This window comes from Eurosta solidaginis, chromosome 2 (assembly GCF_040869045.1).
Source record: "Eurosta solidaginis isolate ZX-2024a chromosome 2, ASM4086904v1, whole genome shotgun sequence".
In the NCBI taxonomy this organism is placed as follows: Eukaryota; Metazoa; Arthropoda; class Insecta; order Diptera; family Tephritidae; genus Eurosta; species Eurosta solidaginis.
The window spans coordinates 46,850,799-46,874,078 of NC_090320.1; the positions used below are offsets into that span (position 1 = coordinate 46,850,799).

The 23,280-nt window shown below is 35.7% G+C and overlaps 1 protein-coding gene across 14 annotated transcripts in view; it reads left to right on the plus strand.

Moving 5' to 3' along the window:
* Window positions 1–23,280, plus strand: part of LOC137239669 (uncharacterized) — a 148,892-nt gene that overhangs the window by 107,054 nt on the left and 18,558 nt on the right. For 11 of the 14 annotated variants that reach the window (XM_067765230.1, XM_067765232.1, XM_067765227.1 and 8 more), the window contains 9 exons: window positions 4,597–5,345; window positions 5,918–6,573; window positions 13,510–14,109; window positions 14,186–14,279; window positions 16,034–16,307; window positions 16,556–16,627; window positions 18,389–18,660; window positions 19,317–19,367; window positions 19,709–19,834. In XM_067765230.1, the coding sequence (XP_067621331.1) occupies window positions 4,597–5,345; window positions 5,918–6,573; window positions 13,510–14,109; window positions 14,186–14,279; window positions 16,034–16,307; window positions 16,556–16,627; window positions 18,389–18,660; window positions 19,317–19,367; window positions 19,709–19,834 (2,894 nt within the window). The remainder of the gene's footprint in view (window positions 1–4,596; window positions 5,346–5,917; window positions 6,574–13,509; window positions 14,110–14,185; window positions 14,280–16,033; window positions 16,308–16,555; window positions 16,628–18,388; window positions 18,661–19,316; window positions 19,368–19,708; window positions 19,835–23,280) is intronic. The other 3 variants (XM_067765224.1, XM_067765222.1, XM_067765223.1) reach the window with 3 other exon arrangements.

Consider the following 23,280-nt stretch of genomic DNA (forward strand, 5'->3'; position numbering starts at 1 on the left):
GGAACTAAACAATTGAAACAGGGTCTAATACTAAACCTAGAACTGACACCGAAATGGTTACATGCGTTTGAGCCTGGATGGAAACTTGATTCGAATACGGAACTTAAGTCCGGAACTTAATGCCGAAACCTTAAACGAAACTTTAAGTGGAACTGAAACTATAACTCAAACCGAAGCCGAACACGATAAAGACCGATACAAGATTAAAATTGGAAGCCGAAACCGAGGTCGAAACTTAAGCCACCCGAAGCTGGAACCAAAACATAGACTGAGGTACCATATAAGACAAAACCTGGAACCGGAACTGAAGACTGCATCGAAATCCTAATCACTACTCACAAAGAAGCACAGTTCTAAAGCGGGTTCGAAGCTAGAATCAAGATCAGAACAGGGACGAATACCGATACCTTAAACAAAAGTCATACTGAACCTTAGCTATATGGTCAGTGATCAAGTCATAGGTTATTCATAATTTCGGAAAAGTTGGCGTTCCGCACTTCCATATCAATCAAATTGAAATTCGTCATAACTCCGGAGCTCTTTGGGAGCAATTTGATGGATTTTTCTTCGCTAGGTTGTATAAATCTATTTCTAAACAATTTTTAGAAAAGTGATCGGTGCCACGCCCACAAATGACAGTATGTGTTTTTGATGGCTGGTAAACGCGCTGAACCGACTTAATTGAGATTGTCGGTTTAGCTTAATGAGGTCAATAGGCAAATGATATGAAGTTTTAAAAATAAAAAAAAATAAATGTAAGGCGCGATAATCTCCGAAGAGATCTAAGGCCGAGCTTCTCTTCCAATTTGCGTCATGCTCTTATATTTTTTCCTACAAATTGGCGGGATGGGACCTACTTGTTTAATGCCGACTCCGAACGGCATCTGCAAGACAGATGAGTTTTCACTGAGAGCTTTCCATGGCAGAAATACACTCGGAGTGCTTGCCAAACAATGCCGAGGGGCGACCGTGCTTAGAAAAATTTTCTTCTAATTGAAAAAATTTTGTTTCTAAAGTTTTTGATGTTGCTTTTTCCTGTGCTTGAACCCAGGATCTTCGGTGTGATAGGCGGAGCACACTACCATCACACCACGGCGGCCGCCGATATAAAGTTTTGGAAAAGTAGAAAAAAAATTGAAAAAGTGCCACGACTCCAGAAAAAATTTATTTCCGAGCTTTCATAACTCCGAGTCTGAATGATTCAGATAATAGCCGTGTTTTTTTTTTACACGCGTATACGTTTCGTCTGCGCGTGAAAAAAAACGCCTATCCTCGCTTAGATTTGCTTAGGAGACCCATCTAGCGGCAGTGGTTAAATAACTAACATAACAGAACAGGGTGTACCGAAAAGCGGAGACACAACCCTCTGATGGCCATAATGTATAACATATAGCTGAATCAGTTGCGATGAATTGTGGACACTTATACAATACATAGAATTAGTGTAGAGGGGGAAACAAAAACACATATTTCAGTTACATCTGAATTTAGTGGGACAAATTTTATGCGCAGCAATTTCAGAGGTGTATTTAAAGTTTGTCGCTTAGCAGTCCATATAAAGTTTAAGCGTAAACGTATATAGAAGTAAAAAAAAACACAGCTAATATTAAATTTAAGTAAAATTGTCAAAAGTGTTAAGGCTCCTGATCTTTATAAATATAACACCAAATTTGATATATCGGCTAATTTGCTATTTTAGTTGCAGAAGGATAGGGACTAGGAGTGTGCGTGGGATTGGGAGATTGATTGAGATTGGTAGTGGGTGTGGGATTGGGAGTGAGAGTTGTAGTGTGAAGGTGATTGGGATTGTGATGGAGAGTTTTGTGTGTGGTTGAGTGCGATTTGTATTGAGTGAGAGTGGGTGTGGGTGTGTGAGTGGGAGTGGGTGTGGATCTGAGTGTGAAAGTGGAGTGAGAATGGCAGCGAGTATGGGAGAATGAGAGTAACAAAAAGAATTGTAAGGAGGGAGAAGGGAAAGGGAGGAATTTTTTAAATATATAAAAGCCAAAGTTCGGCAGAACAAGAACCAATTTGGGGGGCATTTTCGTCATATTTGTTTTATGTATCTTTAAAACTTGTAACCATCCCTGAAGGCAAACCCAATAATTTTCCATGGCACATTCGTCAATTAAGTAGCCAAGTCACAATACAATAACAACAAAACGTGTATTTTCTAAAACGCTTTCTCCAACACTGGTTAAGAAGAAAAGTCAAGACTTTTTTTTTCATTTTTATGCGCATTTTTTACAACTTTTTAATGCCTGTGATTGTTAGGACTTTTTGTTCACTCCTAAGTCGGCCTTCCTCATTATGCTAATATCAAACAGCAACCACAGTTTTTTCGCAGCAGTTGGCTTATTCATTAGCAATTAAAATGTCATTCCTAATTCGGTCAAACGCATCGCAATATGACGAAACTGACAACCGTTTAAAAATGTTCAAGTCTAACCAGTTCGATGGCACCAAAAGTGTGGCAACTCTTCGTGCGTATGGGTGAGGTATTAGATGTACGTACACTCATATTTGTTTATTTAACAACACTCTCTAGTTCTTAGTCATTGGTTTATTGTTATTTTTTATTTGCACAACAAACTTTTCGACTTTAAATTTACGTACATCAGCGAACGCGAGAATAGCAGTGATATATTTGTCTTTCAAATTCCGTCAGTTACATTTTTGTTTCTTTTATTTTCTTCTTTTATAAATTTTGTAGCTGAAATTCTGCAAACCAATCTCAAAAAAGTTTTCGAAAAAATTACGATAAATTCGAACTTTTTATTTCAAGTTTTCTGAGCATGCAACTTTGTAGCCCAATATGTTTTAGTCTAACAAAGTACAAATTATTGTTCTCTCAAAATTCGCATTGATTTTCGAAAATTTGTTCGTAAGGTGTTCTCTTGCATACAAAAAAAAAAAAAACGCTTCAGAAAAAAAACTGTCAAAATTCAATGAGAACTTATTTGTATACAACACGCCTAAAATTGATTGGGCTACAATACTGCATACTCAAAACTGTTCAAGAAGTTCTGAGTAAAAAGTTCGAAATTTTATAGTAATTTATTTTTTTCCATTTTTCCAATTTAGTTGACGCTGCTGTAGGAGTATGTTTATGTTTTTATATAAATACATACAAATACATTAAGTACACATTGTCAAACATTAGATGTGCATTGTAGGTGCGCTGTGCTAATGGAAAAGTTCACTGAAGATGACCATGAAATAAAATATTAATTTTTTGTACTGTTATTAAGGCGGAAATATTTGTTTTTTTTTTTTTGACACTTTCTGTATCATTTCATTTCTTTTTCGGACTCAATTCGGGACAGTCTTTGAATCATATCGAAATCAATTTAGGAAATTTTCGGTATTGTATTCGGAATCATTTTGGTATCACTTGGGGACAATTTCGTTATCTTTTGGAAACGATTTCAAGGATTATCTCCGGATTATTTTGCCATTGTTTTCGCGTTTGTTTTAGGACAGCTTTGGAATAATTTTGGAGTTGCTTTCGGGATCAATTCGAGACCATTCCGGGATCAATACAGAACTAGTGCAGAATCATTCCTATTTATCTTTGGAAACTTTTAGCTCATAGCGGCACTGTTTTATTGTAATTTCGGCACTACTTCGTGGCTATTTCGTGACTTTTTACGGCACTGCTCCGAGATGGTTTTCTGTATAATTTCAGGATTGTTTTGAGAACCACTTCGTTACTATTTCGGGCAAATTTCCGTAAATCTATTATTTTGCGACTTTTTTTCGACTGTTTTCGGATCTTTTCTATTGATTATGCCGCCATTGTTTTAGCGATTATTTTAGGATTTTTGTAACAGTTTTGGGTAGTTTTCGGGATCTGTTGGAAACCTTTTCGATATTAATACAGGACTAATGCAGGATCATTCCCATTTATCTTTGGATAATTTTGGCTCTATCGAAACCGTCTTGGTGCAATTTCGGACGGCACTGTTTCGAGATGATTTTGTTTATCATTTTGGCATTGCTTTCCGAATCACTTCGTGCTTATTTCGGGCATATTTCCTGTATTCTTTTTTGATACTTTTTGCGATCATTTTGGGTTTGTTTCGAAATTGTTTACGTCATCATTTCTAAACTATTTCGGGACTCTTTTCAGATTTACCCGCATTGATCTTGTTTTAACGGCCATATCGGAATTATTCTGTTTCTCGAAGAAGCGAAAATATCATCTAAAAAAGCAAGTAAACTTTTTGCGATTAAAACTCGGTTTTGGCTTCATATTTTGAATGAGATTTTGTCACTGCAGAATTTAAAAAGGACTGCAACGATTTCAATTAGCTTTTCAAAAATGAATTTTGAGCGAGGAAAGAGAGGTGAATGCTATTTTTTTTATATTAAAAACTGAGATTGGAAATTGAGTTAAAAAAAAAGCTGTGTATTTATTGTTTAGGCTAAATTTCTCCGAAAGGTGGGCGGTTCCAAATTATTATACAAAATTCTTAAACAAATTTTGTATGAAATCTGAAATGTAATGAAAAACTCACACCTACATATGTTAAAAAGAATGTAAAATTCATATTTTAATTAGTTTTTCTCTTGTTTTTTTTTCTTCTCTTCCAGGTATGGCGGCTCCGCGCCACAGGGCTACGAAGCGCCCGCTTGTGTACAAAATGCTATGGGTACAAAAGACAAAAAGCCCTTCACTTATACACCGGGTGGTCTTGATCTCTCACAAATCAAATCGGAACGCATGGCTAAGCGTTTAGCGCGTAACGCACAAGCTGAGGGTGCTGCGGGCCTATCACAACAACATAGACCACAACAACCACAATCGCCTGGTAGTTGCAACGCTGCTGCACAAATTGGTGCTGCCGGCATGGGTATGCCCTTCCAGGTGTTACCACCGCCACCACCGGGTAAGCAATTGAACGGCACAACGGGACCGCCACCACCACCACCACCTAGCTCCTCCTCCACACTAGCGCCACCACAGAAAAGTAATGGACCGGGTAGTGCACCCGGTTCGCCCAACATGCAACGCAAATCGCTCACACCGCAACGTTTCGAACCACCACCAATGGGATTTAGACCGGAAATCAAAATTCCACCAAATCCAATGGCCGCTTTGCGTAAAGTTCCACCACCGGTGGAAAAGAATACCTTCTGGAAGGATGAGTATGTGCGTGATCGTTCCAAAAGTCCTATGGTGGGTGAGAATGACAGAGCAAGTTCACCCAGTAAGAATGTAAGTGTGAGTGCTGCTAACAGCACTGCCGCTGCTACTCAAGCTCAAGGTGAACCTGCTGCTGTTAATCTCAACAATACAAGCAAAAATGTGGATAAAAACGATGTCAACGAAGAAGTCGATGGTGAGAAATTTGAGAGTAGAAATTATAATGCAATAATCTTCTACGTCTTCAAGACTTAATAACAAACGGTTCATCACTTAATCATCACATCAACGCTTTATGGGTCTAACTTAAAAGTCCTTGGTGATTTGTGCTACACAACGGCTGAAACTTGTTCCCCTATACATACATATATACCTGCATTAATTTTAAAGGCTTAAGAGCTCGAAGCAGTGCTACTTGACCCCGGGATTAAAGAGCAAATGAATACTTACTAATATTATTAAATAACTTATTTATATGTCTGAGGCTTTCGGAGCACTGCAAAATGGTGCTGGTGAAATGTTTACTCTAAGCTTTAGAAGAACTTTTATAATATTTTAACTAACACATATTTGAAAAAAAAGTTTATTCCTACAAATAAGAGCTGGATCTACTAATTCAAAACAAATGGTGATGGCGCAGCTAACTTTCACGAATCACAATCTAACTGTACACCCAAAATACTAACGGTTCCTAGAACCAAAAAAAATTATTTATCATTTATCAAAAATATATATATAACTAAAAATTTGTTTCACCCCTGCCAACAGGTTACAAGAAACCATCAAGATTCATCCATCAATCTGAGTTGAATAATCGCAGCAACACCTCCACTCCTCAGTCGCAACAAAGTACACAATCTTCCCAACAACAGCCCCAAAGCAATAACAACCCTCAACCCAGCATACAAGCTTCAACTCCACCACAACAACAACAGCAACAACAACAACAGCAATCGCCTCCTAGCGTCACACCATCGCAATCACCCGTTACCAACGTTTCAGCACGTCAAACGGATAGTCCACGTTCTGATACTAGCACTCCATCACAACGCGGTACAGATAGCCCATTTAGATATGGTGGACAGCAACAACAACAGCAGCCACAACATCGTCCTTCATCGGCTATATCACCGTTGGCACAATCTCAACCAGCACAAGCACAATCGCCGAAACCACAATCACCGCAGCCAGCGACATCACCACCAGCACCAATAACTGGATCACCACAATCAACTTCAACAAGCAATTCTCCCAACTCCCAGCCACAGGCACAAGCTGTGCCATGGCGCACTCAACGTACACCGGCTTCTCTGCAGCAACAACAACAACAACAGCAGCAGCCACAAACTACACCGATTTTCAACAATGTTTCAGTACAGCCGACAGCCAATCAACAAACTGCAGCATATCAGGGTCCAAAGCCGGTGAGTTATGAGTGTAGCTAAAAAAAATAACTCCTTGCTTAGAGTTCACTGAATTTTTTTGAGTATCCAATTTCATAACCCAATCAATTTTAGTCAAGCGAAGTAAGATTAATAGTCTCTCAAAATTCGTATTGATCTTTAAAAAAATGTCCAATGGGTATTTCAGGTTTTCCTCCATATTAAAAATAATAAGGGAACAAAATACCCTTGGGAAAGAAACTTACAAAAATCAATATGAATTTTGAGGGACTTATAGCATACTTTGCGGCCACCGTGGTGTGATGGTAGCGTGCTCCGCCTAACACACCGTATGCCCTGGGTTCAACTCCCGGGCAAAGCAACATCAAAATTTTAGAAATAAGATTTTTCAATTAGAAGAAAATTTTTCTAAGCGGGGTCGCCCCTCGGCAGTGTCTGGCAAGCGCTCCGATTGTATTTCTGCCATGAAAAGCTCTCAGTGAAAACTCATCTGCCTTGCAGATGCCGTTCGGAGTCGGCATAAAACATGTAGGTCCCGTCCGGCCAATTTGTAGGGAAAAATCAAGAGGAGCACGACGCAAATTGGAAGAGAAGCTCGGCCTTAGATCTCTTCGGAGGTTATCGCGCCTTACATTTATTTATTTTTTTTTTTTATAGCATACTTTGTAAGAGTAAAATTGATTGGGCTACATAATTTTCTCCAATTTTTTCGAAGACGTGATTTAGATTGGTTTACACAGTTTCAGTTAAAACGTTTTTGAAAGTTTTTTTCTTAAACTATCGAAATTAAAAAAAGAAGTTTATAATTGGAGAAATTTGCTGTTGTTCACAAAAATCGCCCTGATATGGTCGGTGTCGGACGTAAGGTCAGTTATGATGCCGTTTAGTCGTTCTTTTGTCACCTAATACTGTCGCGTGTCCGTATTGGGTTGATTTCTACATGTTGGATCCTCTTAGTCGTAGAGCCCCTTTCGTGGTCAATCCCTGCACAAACCCTTGTAGCGGCAAAAAGTGAAAAATTACGCTTAACCCTTCCTGAGGCGCGCAGATAACTGCGCATGACATAACCCGGCATGCTAGCCTTTGATCCTTCCAGACAAGAGCTCCATACGTTAGTATCGGTTGATTGACTGTCTTGTATATGCCATGGATGATAACCATGCGGTGACAGTCCCTAGTTTCTCCCGAAAGCCCTTTTTCCGTGTTGTATGCTGGCAGAACTCTCTTGGAACTCACTTTAAGCTTCCTTTTCCAGCTTAATTTGGAGTCGAGTATCATGTCAAGATATTTGCCTTCAGGCAAGAGATTTATCGTTGTGTCGCTAAGCTTCGGCAAGCTAAAGTACGGGATTTTTGTTTTTATTGTAAACATCCAGCTCGTTTTACCCTATCCATTACAAAATGCCCCGAAGTGCCATATTCATGAGGCCACTTATTGTTTGCAGGAGCTTACATGTGATCAGAATCACTAAGTCGTCGGCGTACGTGACTACCCTCGCTCTTTCTGCCCTAATTATTTCTAGAATTTCATTAACTACCTGTGTACAAAGAAGGGGCGATAGCACGCCGCCCTGATGTATGGGATCTGCAAACTATACAAGGAAGTAAATGAAGGCAATAAAAGCCTTTAAAGCAGTGGTGGCCAAATGCACTTTTCACCGTAGGCCTAGCTTTTCAGTGCAAATTACTGGGAAAAAAACATAGTGCGACTCTATCTATCTCTCTCTATTTCGCTACGCTGATTGATTATCCTTAGTGCGACGTTCGTTGCGAAATGTGAATTGAATTGAAAAGATTATCACACGCGAGTTATATTCACAATATGAGCACCACTGTCTTATCGGTTGCTTCAAATGTCTGCTCTAAAAAAACTTCGTTATATTATAGACTAGGGGCCTTTCCCAATAGAAATTGTTCCCTGACTATTCTAAAAAATCTCTTTGTCATATATTTTTTGACTAAAATAATCATCTAAGTAACTAAATTATTGTATAAATAAACAAATAATTAAAACCATACGCCAACTTACATAAATATACACAAATATTCTGACATACTTAAAAATTGCACAACGTCTGTGTAGTACTTTAGCTAATTGAAAACACGCAGAAGTATCTATTTTTATTTGGGGAGATTATTGTGCATAGTTCAGAGAGGGAATCAGAGGCAAAATGATAGTGATGCATATAGAAATCGCATTGAATTATTTCGAAAATGTCGTACATACACAAAATCGCACAGCTGTTATTGTAAATTTATTTGGCAATAATTTCAATTATAAATTATATATTTTTGGAGATTTATTAACGATATGCAATTAAATTTGATGAGCTTTATTTTCAGTGCGGTTGTCGCTCATTTGTAGCATGCCTTTATGCAACAGTTTTTCATTGACTGATTGTCTAATAATAGTGAGGTCATTTGATTTTCTATAGAGCTGAGTATTTTTCGGTATATAAAACGAATCATCGGTTTAATTCTGTATAATTTCCGGTGCTTATTTTAGTAGACCAAAAACTTATATTACTAATTTGATTATTGTCAATTACGCATCATCGATGTATGAATGGATGTGAAATTGTATGGTTGATTTATTTTGCTAGATATTTTTTCTAAATCAATTGATGACTGACTCTGAAAAATTTAATGAAATATTTTTGTTATTTCCTCTCTATTACATATATCTAGCTGGTTAATAATATATAGTTACGATATGGTTTTCCCTCCAGAGCTGTCCACTAGTATCTTATTTAGCTACAACAGAGTTAATTTATAGGTCACATTGTCACGCTTTGCTTATCACCCCATTCAATAACACGATATCATACCACATAATACCATCACACCAACAAGATTACAAGTTCTGATAAAATTATATAATGTTAATTTCATCATGATCTAATCTTAAGTGAAGTAATAATATGATGTGATGTAATGAAGCGAAATTAAATAAATATTAGCACTAAAATATTGAAAGCTTATTTTTATAACTAATGTGGTGTGATATAACGATACGATGTGATGTGATGTTGTGACTAAATGAGGAACTCATATAAGACTTCTTGAGCGATTTATGGCCCAAGCGTAGTAACTTTTTACTTGAGCTCTTATGACGAAAACCAGAAAACATTCTAATATCACAACATATTGTCACATCACATCATATCATATCAATATTACACATACTTCACATCATTTTATTACATAATTTCTTAACGTCATCTCATATCGTAGCATCTCTTATCACAGTTTTTTTGTTATTAAAAAATTTTGCGGGCTCATGATACCATGGTATTATTCATACAGTCTGATGTCACATCTGATTTTTTCATGGTTTCTCTTCATAAGTGCTCAAGTAAAAAGTCAATATGCTTGGGCCAATAATCACTCCAGTAGTATTTTCTCAGATTCAAATTTAGTCACATCGGTTTACGCATCTAACGATTTAACAACGCTTTCTACTTGATTAGTTCAATCACATCGTACCAACAAATCACATCGTACGGTCTGTTCTTAACATCACTATTCTTTCATTTAGTTGCAGCAAACTAAGCTTCCTTAATTTTTACTTCGTCTTATTATACTACATCATGAATGATACCTTGTCTGAAGCCATGCAAACGTTGACGTACGAGAAGAGGATCAATATAAAATTGCGAAATAAGTGGTACGACCGTGAACTAACAGTACTACATAAAAGAAAATTTGAATTATATAAAATTGCTATTAGCACAGGTCACTGGGATGATTATAATGCCGTTAAAAATATATATAAAAAAACTATAATACTTAAAAAGAAGAAATACATGGAAGATCAAGTGATTATTAATAAAGGAAATATGAAATCCATTTGGAAATGTTTGAAAGATGCTGTGGAACTTGCAGATAATAAAGAGCATATTAAAAAAATAGTATTTAAAGGTGAATGTCTAGAAAATAGCAACGATATAGCTAATGTCTTGAATTGTTACTTTGTTCAGAGCATAATTCAAATCAATGATAGTATTGAAACAATTGAACTTGTTGATGAAAGTGAAACAACCAACTCGGTAGCAACATTTGAGCTCACCAGTATCGAGTTAGAAGATATAATGAACATAACAAAATCATTTAAAAACAAATATGGCGGTAAAACCTATTGTCAGAGGGTGTTTTCAAGGACTCTATGGTGTACATTGCACACTTATATAAGGACATTACAAACGAATCGTTTGATAGTGGCATTGTTCCCAGCTGCTGGAAGATATCCACAATAATACCAGTGGCAAAAGTAAAAAATACAATGAAACCTGACGAGCTGCGTCCGATTAATACCCTACCTATTGATGAAAAAATTATGGAAACAGTGGTGAAAAAGCAACTAGTAGCATACCTAGACGATCATAATATAATCATACCAGAGCAATCAGGCTTCAGGAAAGGCCACTCCTGCGAAACAGCATTGAATATGGTAATTGCAGAGTGGAAAGAGGCTGTTGCTGATAAAAAGGTAGTAGTATCTTGCTTCTTAGACTTAAAGAGGGCGTTTGAAACAATCGATCGAAATGAATTGCTGAAGTTAATGGATACAATTGGGATCAAGGGAAAAGCTTTGGAATGGTTTCGTAGTTACCTCAGTAACAGAAAGCAGAGGACGGTAATTGGAGACGCAGTTTCATCGGTTGTTGATGTTAACATTGGGCTGCCACAAGCCTCAGTACTTGCTCCGATATTGTTTATAATTTACATCAATGATATAAAAACTTGCTTGAGAAATTGTAAAATAAGTCTTTTTGCGGATGATGCATTAGTTAGCATTAGTGACAAAAATGTATATTGCGCTGTCATGAAAATACAAGAAGACTTAAATAAATTATTTAAGTGGCTATGCAGTAGAAAGCTTAAACTTAATATTGATAAAACTAAGTATATGATATTTAACAAGAACCATAATAACTTAATCCAGTCTAGTCTGAAAATAAAAACCAATGCAATTGAAAGAGTAGATCAAATGAAGTACCTAGGTGTAATAATTGATGAGAAACTAAGTTTCACAGAACACATGAATCATTTAGAGAAGAAAATTGCACAGAAAATAGGATTTATGTATCGAACATGTAAGCATATTAGCCAACATCATAAAATATTAGTATATAGATCAATTGTAGAACCACATTTTATTTACTGCCCATCAATACTACTAGTAACAAATGATACGTTAATTAATAAGCTCCAAATACAACAAAACAAAGCAATGCGTTTGATACTAAAATGCTCTTATAGAACATCAAAAAGTATTACGCTTCCTATGTTAAATTGGCTTAGTATTAAGCAATTAATCTGTTATTACTCTTTGAAGTTTATACATTACATAACACAGGTAATTTTACCAAATTATCTGAGTGATAGGATACAGTACAATCATGAGATCCATAACTATGGAACTAGGAGTAGCAGAAATTTAAGACTGCCCAAAGTAAGAACCGAGTTCGCAAAAAAGACCTTAGAATACGTAGGCTATAAAATGTATAATGAACTACCAGCAGAGATAAAAGACTGAAAACGTTGTTCAGTTTAAAGAAAAATTATTTCTATATTGTAAAAATTTAAATATTTAATACTAGTTAAACAATAAATTTACTCATTTCTTTTTAATGAAATAGTTTTAAGAAACAATTATGAATTTTGTAAATTGTACTATACAATGAATTAGGCTTTTTTGGCCGTAATAAATAAAATAATAATAATAATATCATTACTTAAAATTCGAGTATCGCAACATATTGGCATATCATATCATTTTGTCACACAATTTCCTACAGATTTTATTCATTAAAATTAATTAAAAATTATCAGGTTTAAAGCCAATAGTGTTGTCCGAGTCGATTATTTAGTCACATCGGAGTAAGCATCAAAAGTTTAAGAACGTAGAAAGATTTAATATCATAAAACACTGTCACATCACGTCACATCAACACATTTTCACAACAATATTGCGTACATCACATGAGTCTTAGCATACCGTGGCATCAATCTAATCTTATCACGGGTTTTCTTCATTTTAATAATTTAATAAAATTACCATGATATCAGCCATACAGTATGAAGTCACAACTGATTTTTTCCTGGTTTCTCTTCATAAGTGCTCCAGTGAAAAACTTATAAAAGCCAATAGCCGCATTTAATAACATTGGAGTTAGCACGGAATATGCATATACAGTTTTGGCCACGCTTATTCACTTCTTTCAATCACATCGCATCATCATATCACATCATATCGTCACATCATCGCCACAGTCATATTTCATTTAGTCCCATAAAAGTTATCTCTCTCACCACAGTTTTTTTCACTTAATCATTTCGTAAGTGCTTAAGTAAAAAACCAATAATCTTATCTGAGTCTCTCATTTTATCACATTAGCATGCTAGATGCATTTACAGCCTCGCTCGCGTCATAATTTCATATCATATAGTCATATCATAATCACATCAGTAAAATTCCAAGCAAGCCTCCAATAGTTTATAGCTAATTTTGACGTCGCTTCTTTACCACATCACATAATCATTTCACAACATATTCTCACAACACATCATATCAACACGTTCAACTATGCTATCACATCAATAAAAACATAAAAGCAATATAATATTATCACATCATTTCATCTACAAGTATCGCAACACTAGTCTAATCATCACGTCAGTGAAGTCACATCTGTCCTTTCCCAGTTTCTCTTCATAACTGCCTATTGAAATAATAATTCTATTTGAGTTGACTTCATCTAAATAAAATGATTAGTGTGAAATCATATCAAATCCTTAAAATGTGACATTATGTCAATAAATAAAAAGAATATACAAAAACTTTGAAACAGTTTATGCGTATTTAATAAATTTTAATAAAAGCTTTCTGGAATATCATATGATAAATATAATTTACTGTCGACTTCGTTCATCACCCTCTTTTTTCATATTTCAGACCAATGTCGGCTCACTTTATATCGCACCATTGGCGCAGCCCACCGAACCACAAGCACCAAGTGTTGTACGCCAATTTCAACAACAACAACAACAAAAACGTGAATCACCAATACGACAATTGCCACAACAACAGCCATCATCACAACAACAACAATCGCAACCGCTACGCACCAATGTGCCATGGTTGAGCGGCAAACCAAAAGTAAATGATCAACCAGAATGGGCACGCCCAGAAGAGAATGGTAATGTGGTGCCATCATCATTGCATCGCATAAAATCACCACCACCAGCAGTGGCGCAGCAGTCACAACAACCACCAGCACAGCAATATCATGCCCCACAGCAGCTTTACTATCAAACACAACAACCATCCTATCAAACGCAGCCACAACCTTATCAACAACAGCAACCTTTTTATCAAGAACAGCAATCACCGCAACAACAATTCTATAGTTTTCAGCCTGAGCAAGGTAATGGCTCCGCTGCAGCAACGCCAGCAAATTTCGGTAGTCATGGTGTTGGCAACTCTGGTTTGCGTTTGCAAATCAATGTCAATAGTAATGGTAACAGCGCTACGAGTCAACAAACTGGGCCGAGGGTTAGTTTGAAAGTGGCAATTAAAAAAACTATGAATTTAAGTTAACTAATTTTTTAATTTCTTTTTTTTTATTTAGGAACGCATTATACCCATACAATTGGAGCAGACACCCACCAGCGCACCATCGCAGGCACCTAATTTCAATGTCAGCTATGGTGGCATGACTACTGGTAATTAATTTTTCTGAACATAGGGGTAAATTTATTTGTAAACTAGCAGACCCGTCAGACGTTGTTCTGCCCCCCCCCCCCCCTCACTTATTCTTAATCCTTTTATTCACTCCTCCCTCCGTCTTTTCGCATCATATATCTCTATCTTCGTCTCACTCTATCTCTTACTCAGTCTCCTTCTCCTTCCATCTTTTCTTTTCTCTCAAGTTTTTCCCATTCTTCTTCATCCCTTATTGCCAGGCAAATCGAATAGGAATAGTACGTAAATAGTTATGTGGGTATTATTAATTCATGTCTTTATTTCGGCTTCGCATGCATATTTATCAGTTTTGCCAGGTTAATGCGACTAAATCGAATATCACAATGAAAATTACTTTAAAGCTCTCAGCAACAGCTTCCATTTGATATCCCTATTACACACGCATTCTAGGGGTATCCGGTTCCAGGTTTCGGCCTATATCTTGAGACCCTAGTCACCCAGCGGTATAAAAATTACTCTGTACTAAAGCACCCATCAACAGCTTCAATTTGATAACCATAATGCAAAAACACATCCTAGTGTTACCGTGATCCACGTTTTGGCCTATATCTCGAGACCCTTCACAAATAGGTATGAAAACTACCCTGTACTAAAGCACTCCTCAACAGGTTTCATTTGTTATCCATATTGTATAAACACTTTCTAGGGGTACCCGGGTCCACGTCTTGGCCTCAATCTCGAGACCCTAGTCACCAATAGGTATGAAAACTACCCTGTACTAAAGCACTCCTCAACAGGTTTCATTTGTTATCCATATTCTATAGACACATTCTAAGGGTACCCGCGTCCACGTTTTCGCTTATATCTCGAGACCCTAGTTACCCGCGGGTACGAAAAATACCCCGTATCAAAGTACTCATAAACAGCTTCCATTTGATACCCATATTGTACAAACATATGCCAGGATTACCCAGGTTCACGTTTTGATCTCAAGACCCTAGCCAGAACGGGATACAAATTATTCTATGTCTGTCTCCTGGTTCTAAGCTACCCCTCCACCAATTTTCTGCCAAATGTGTTCATCCATTCCTTCCTCTTCAATCACTCTTTATCTATTAAAAAAAAAAGCGCATCAAAATCGGTTGCGTATTTTTAAAGGTTTAAGCATTCAAAGGGACATAGGGACAGAAAAGGCGACTTTGTTTTATACTATGTAGTTGTGTACATCCATACATACCTATAAACCTACGCCCGAAGTTAAATAACGCAGCGAATGCTAAATATGTACGTATGTATATGTCGCATCATGCCTCACTCAAAAGCAATTAGCGCGCACAGTTCACAGCGAACAACCACACAAACACATTTTTTGGTAAAAATGTTACTTTTGTTTAAACAATTTGGCTGATATAAGAAATGAATCAAGTATTTTTTTTTTTTTTTTTGATGCAGATCGAAGGTAAATATTTCAAAGTTTTACTGAAAAGTAGAATTTTTTAAATCCATCCATCTGTTTATGAGTTATAGCTGTGTAAACAAAAATTTTATGATTTTTTACTACATTTTGGCAATTTGTCACGCCCCTATAATATATATCTTCAAATTATATTAACTGTACCATCTCACGTAGCTAAGCTTTCAAATGCAAAAAACAGTTTTAAAATCGGAACATTCTGTGTGAAGTTATGTGCATACATGGCATTTAGCGACTTTATTTTATAAGATTTATAGATAGATATTCACACTCATACATACGTACAATTTTCAATTCTAGTGGTTCGTTCTCCGAATCAATTTGTTGATCAAGGTTATAATAATTATCCATCTTCGGCTGGCGGCATACAACAGCCATCTGGGGCTGCCAATGCACAGCGTGTTATGTCGCCAACACAACAACTTAATGCGCCACGTATTGTACAACAACAGCAATATGGTAGCAATAATGTAGGCGCTGGTGGTAATCGTTCACGCATTATACCCATCTCAATGGAGAGTGGCAACGACGGAACACGTGGTCCAATCTCGTCATCACCCATCGTTTTGCAAAAGTAAGTGTATGAAAGCTTTAAAAAAAGCTCGGTTTTTAAAGTTTGTCTCTTTTTGATCAGCTCTCAGTCTAATCAAGCACGCATTTAATTTTTCTCTATTTCGAATTTTTCAAAACTAAAGCTATATTATTACAATACATATAAAAAGTTGAAGAGCTTTTACTAACCATACGCTTTTTATTACAATTTTATATATTATTTTTCTACTTTTTTGTTGCTTTTGACATCGCCAATAAAAAAATATCAAGTGACAACTACAATCTGGTAGTTTACGATTGTCCAATTGAGGCTGAAATACGTTACAGAAAAAATCGTCTCAGGTAGAGTGGGAGATTTAAAGCTTGATCATGTCACGTGTCACAGTGTTATTGTTGGTTTTTATGTGTGCGTGTATGAAGCATGAGTTATAAAGACTTTCTTTGACAGTACAAAAGTTTCTTTCATGAAATCACTTCTTCAAATCAACTTCATAAAATATCACTTTCATAGATTATTTAAAAAGCTCAGTCGCTAAGTTTACGCACAATGCAAAATTTATTTTAGAATTTTTTATGTAAAGTTTGCTAAAAACGTACAATAATCATCTCTGAATTTCAGGATTATAATACCGATTCCCATCTTCAGAAATCAAACAGTTACATTTCCTCCTAGTCCTGAAAATTTATAAATTTTCTTTGCGATTTCAAGACTCAATTTAATAAGTTTTCACACTTCGCCATACCATAAAGCTCATTAGAATGGTAAAACAAAAAGCATTATCAAAAAATAAAACTAATTATAAAAGCTCCAATGACTTTTAAGTTGAAAAAACTAGGAAAATTTGAATTGAGCCGAAGTTTATAGCCTTTTGTGAAGGTTTGGAAATTTGATATCCAAAGTTCGTTAGATATCCAAAGTAATAACGCAAAACTCTAAAGCTTACCCAGCTTAGCTGCTTTGAAAGCTTCTATACATATACGTATGTATGTGTATATTTTTTACTTCATGTTAGAAAAAATGTTTAAATTATTTTAGGTGTTCCGCATTTCATAAATTATCATTAAAGTTTTGAAAGCTTATTACGTTTCCCGAATAGCAAAAATAATTTTAAAAAATTTTTTGTAATCCTATGCAATTTATTTTATTTATACGTATTTAAAGCTCCTACCAAAAAGTTTAGTAAGCACTTACTTCTTTTAAGCTCAAAGCTTTTTTTGGAAGCTTAAACTATGGTCGCTAATAAATGTGAATATTTTGTGATGGCATAATCGATACTATTAAAGCTTTGACTTCTACTTCCTTAAGCTTTGAAAATCAAGTTTTCCAAATGCACACCGCGCAACGAAACGTATTGTAAGGAAAGTCGAATCACAAAATCAAAAGTGATCATGCACAGGTCCAGGCAAAGAAATTAAAAGTTAAGCATTCACATATTACGCAAAAGCTTATTTTATTAAACTTTTGTATGGGTAAGTCACGGCCTAATGAAATTTATCAAACGATAGTGGAACTGCGAGCTTTAAAGCTCAGAGTTTATTGCTGTGTAATGCAGAAAGCTATTAGCACCCTTCCTCCATAGGCTTTGTAAATGAAATTTTTTTCAGATTAACTCAGCATTAATAAATCTGCTGTATGAACAAACAAAATTTGATATCGAAAGTTCTTAAATTAAAGTACAGTGTTCAAATTCTACGTACAATCTTAAGTTAGTTACAAAGGGCTTTTCATTTATGATTCACCCAAACCTTTACCTTTCTCTGCGATTGCTGAGGATATGAAACGAACCGAAACTAAAGATATTAGTAATATTAAAAAACGAGCTTCGAAGCTCCAAGCTTATTGTTTCTTTCTGTGATTTTGCTTTCAATCTACAAAAGCTTTTAGATTGTATTCTATGTATTACAAACAAACTCGATCAAATCCAAAAAATCCAGAAAGTACTATAGCACCGCACACGCCACAGTCATTTTCACAAAAAATCAGCAATGCTTTTTTGTAGTACGACTACCATGTCTGTAACTTACTACTAACACACAATATGCGCTACTAAATAACATTCATCACTAAAACATCTAACCAAGCAACTCGCCCACTTCTTTTAGCGATCCACGCTCGTCACCCATACAATCGAAATCCTTTAGAATTTTGCAAAAAATCACTGACACTATTGACGAGGCTAATGGGAATGAAAAGCAAGTGGAAAGTTATGCGGAACCAGAGCCACAATTACAACGACCACAATATGCGAGACAAATGAGCGCACAACAAGCGCGTCAAACCCCCAATGTAGAGCAAATGAGGCGTATGCACATAACGACCGAAGCACAGCAGCAGCAGCAGCAACACTCACAATCGCCACAGGCATGGAATCAAGGTGGGTTACAACCCTACGAACGAAGAAATCGAAAGCTTGAGTTTGAGAAATTAGGGATAGTTAAAGATTTTATTGAGAAATAAAACGAGCAGTTAAATAGATAACTGAAAACGAAGTAAAAACGTCTGTAGTGTTTGGGCTGTAATGAAAAGCTCTATTTTCATGTGAAAGCTTTATTGGCATAGTAATCAGGCATTGCCTTTTGCATTATGTACTTTTTACTTGTAAATATATTCCATTGAAATTTGTACAAATAGATGTTTTTCATAGCAAAGAGGTTAAGCTAGTTTAATTGGCTTTCATATTTCACTCATTTGAATGCTGCAAAGCTTTTTAATAACGCGCTGTTGTTCAAAAAGCTTTCAGCTTTCTGAGTTTAACTTTTTCAAAATTTTAAAAATTCTTATCTTCTTAACTAGCTTTTCTTAATTTTTTTTGTAAACTTAATACTGGTTTTTGGTGAATGGAAATTTGTCGCTTTTTAATAAAATAAAAAGCACATTAATGACTCTTAACACACACACACGCAAACCTATACAAAACTACATTTTGCATTTGTGCACATAGCATACCAAAAAACATACATAAATTCTTACAAATATAAAAGGAAATATACATATATGACTATATAATATATTTATATTTCGCTCTTTTAGGTAATCTTTTAACAGGCACACCACAACCCATGATTTACAGCAATTTCAATGGTGAGCTTTGTCCAAGCTTTTTCTCTACTTTATGTAGTTTGTATTTAGTGTGTTCATGAGTTGCATATCTTTTTAACGATTACACAGACCCATAGATATAAAAGGGCGTTTTTCAACGGATTAGGCAGGTCAACTATTATGGAATTGGGGTTTGGATTTTGAGTTTGAAGTTAGAAATGAAAAAGTGCTATCTTTTCAATTCTGACCACGGATTCGTTTTCGGCGACCCAAAACTCATAAGAATTGACCTGTCTCGCCAGTTGAAAATCCCGCCTTTTTCTTGGGGTTGTGTTATCTTTTAAATTAATATTTTTTTGTTTGATAATTATTATTTTATTTAGACATGCCACAAGCATATATACACCCCAGTGAACAACAAGTACCCGAACCGAAGAAATATACTGGTAGCGCAATACCAAGTCGATCGTTTAAGATTTTGCAAGCGATGACAACACCTGAAAATGCTGGTAAGTTTTATTTTCGCGCAAATTAATAGCTAACATTTTTATCAACGAAACTGTTTAAATATTCACAAATAACTGTTGATTAAACACATTTACATACAATATTACAAAATGTATATAATTCACCAATTACAAGGCACTAATCAAGAGATAAAGCTTGGTTTGACAGTTAAAAGTTCGATGATGCTTTTCCAATAGTCCACGATTAAGGCTTATAACGCATACTATAACGTTTTGCGAGTGTGTTAAGAAATAAGAGAACTTTTCGCTAAACCCTAAAAATCTGCTGCACTCAATACTTTGAAACCCGTGCAAAGCTCGAAAATCTAAAAAATTTTCTGAAAAATTGTCACGGTTGTCTTAGACAAATTTATAGTCCCTATGGCTGCATTCTGTAAAATATTAGCAGCTACTTGGATATCGTCTTGAAAATATTCTATTTAATTTAAGCAGCCGCATTTTTAATAATCGTTAAATCATTTTGGGAAAACATATTTTCATATCTCACAGTGTAGTGAGAGCTTTTGCCTTGTACGTGTGCGCTAGCCTGTGTGAGAGATTTGAAAAGCTTAAACAGTTTTAAGAAAACTTCAATATTCCCTAAAGCCTGTATAATATGATCTATAGGCTTAAAGAAAAGAAAGGCGAAGAATATTACCTTACCGATTTCGTGGAATATTTAGAAAGAAGGAGCCGAACCCGTGCGCATCTTGCGCAACGAATATAAAAGTCTCATATCAACTGAAATCAGATGTTCTATCAATTAAAACTTACAGCTTGCGCTGCCATCTAGTGTATGATAGCAAATACCGGTAATGCAGTGCAAATATTCACAATAGTGCCTTAGTAAAAAGAGATTTCTTTGTGTGCTCACAATCCTTCATTTTTAACAAATTATTTTAATAAAATATAGCTAAACAAAAGGACTACGACCAAAATTGGCCAAAGCTCGCTTATAGTCCGAATCTTCGTCTTTACAACCAAAACTTTATTTATAGATTCGGATTCCAAATAAGAGCGAAAAAGGGACCCGTACATAAAAACAGCAATTAGAAATAATATATACGAGCCGGACCCGTGCGCAACTTGCGCAACCAATATAAAAGTATTATCAAATATCAACAAAAATCAGCTGTTCTATCAATCAATTAAAACTTACAGCTTGCGCTTCCATCTAGTGTATGATAGCAACTGCCGGTAATGCAATGCAAATATTCACAATAGTGCCATAGTACAAATAGATTTATTTTTGTGCTCGCAATCGTTTATTTTTAACAAAATTATTTTAATAAAATATAGCTAAACAAAAGCTCTACGACCAAAATTGCCCAAAGCTCGCTAATAGCCCGAATCTCCATCTTTACAACCAAAACTTTATTTATAGATTTGGATTCCAAATAAGAGCGAAAAAGGGACCCGTACATAAAAACAGCAATTAAAAATAATATATATGATGATGATGATTCTATGGATGATTTCGTTGTATAGCGCGAATACTTCTTTCTGTTAGTCAGTACTCTATCGAAAGATGGTGTTTAACTATGAACATTTTTCTTATGTTTGTTTCATTAGTCATTGTGTTTGTAACTCTCACCTATTTAGTGAAATATTCTAAAGATATAGTCTAAAATTTGTATACCAAATCGGGGTTATACATAGCAAAATGATGTGGCAGAGCACGCAGCCTATACCTCAGAGCCCAAGTGCTCGCCCCTAATGAATACATTTAAGGTTAGTAAGGGGGGTTTCACAGCGAAATGAGGAAGCTTCTCCCTTAAGACCTACAAGTGCTCACCCGCAATTAAATACATATAACAGGTGACTCGGCACACAACTCAAGATATTTGAAGATATTGAGGTATAATCGCATTAATCATAAAGCCCTATATTCCCGACTCATGAAAGATTTTATTGAATTACACGTATGCGTATGCTATCTTTTTGAGCTTCACCTTATATATTATTATAGGGTTGCTTTCAGGAATAGCTTCTCGGCAGACAAAACTGTACCAAATACATGATGCCAAGCATTTCATCTATGGTCTTTGATTAGGTCTCTGGTCTGATCGGTCCCAGTTCGTTTTTAATAAGCTTTTGAATCGACACATTTTCGATTTTTAACTAACGTTGACTGGCCACAACTTTTTTATACTCAGCTGAGCAGAGCTCACAGAATATATTAACTTTGTTCGCATAACGGTAATCCGTAACGGCATAAACTAATCGAGATAGATATAGAATTCTATATATCAAAATTATCTGGGTGAAAAAAGAAATTCATTTAGCCATGTCCGTCCGTCCGTCCGTCCATCTGTCCGTCCGTCTGTAAACACGATAACTTGAGTAAATTTTGAGGTATCTTGATGAAATTTGGTTTGTAGGTTCCTGGGCGCTCATCTCAGATCGCCATTTAAAATGAACGAAATCGGACTACAACCACGCCCACTTTTTCGATATCGAAAATTTCGAAAAACCGAAAAAGTGCGATAATTCATTACCAAAGACGGATAAAGCGATGAAACTTGGTAGGTGCGTTGACCTTATGACGCAAAATAGAAAATTAGAAAATTTTTGGACAATGGGCGTGGCACCGCCCACTTTTAAAAGAAGGTAATTTAAAAGTTTTGCAAGCTGTAATTTGACAGTCGTTGAAGATATCATGATGAAATTTAGTAGGCACGTTACTCCTATTACTATATGTGTGCTAAATAAAAATTAGCGAAATCGGATGACGAACACGCCCACTTAAAAAAAACAAACTTTTTTAGTCAAATTTTAACAAAAAATTGTATATCTTTACAGTATATAAGTAAATTATGTCAAAATTCGACTCCAGTAATGATATGGTGCAACAAAATACAAAGATAAAAGAAAATTTCAAAATGGGCGTAACTCCGCCCTTTTTCATTTAATTCGTCTATAATACTTTTAATGCCATAAGTCGAACAAAAATTTACCAATCCTTGTGAAATTTGGTAGGGATATAGATTCTATGACGATAATTGTTTTCTGTGGAAATGGGCGAAATCGGTTGAAACCACGCCCAGTTTTTATACACAGTCGACCGTCTGCCCTTCCGCTCGGCCGTTAACACGATAACTTGCACAAAAAACGATATATCTTAACTTAACTTAGTTCACGTACTTATTTGAAGTCACTTTATCTTGGTATAAAATATAGCCGAAATCCGACTATGACCACGCCCACTTTTCCGATATCGAAAATTACGAAGAATGAAAAAAATTCCATAATTCTGTACCAAATATGAAAAAAGAGATGAAACATGGTAATTGGATTGGTTTTTTGACGCAAAATATAACTTTAGAAAAAACTTTGTAAAATGGGTGTGACACCTACCGTATTAAGTAGAAGAAAATGAAAAAGTTCTGCAGGGCGAAATCAAAAGCCCTTGGAATCTTGGCAGGAATACTGTTCGTGGTATGACATAT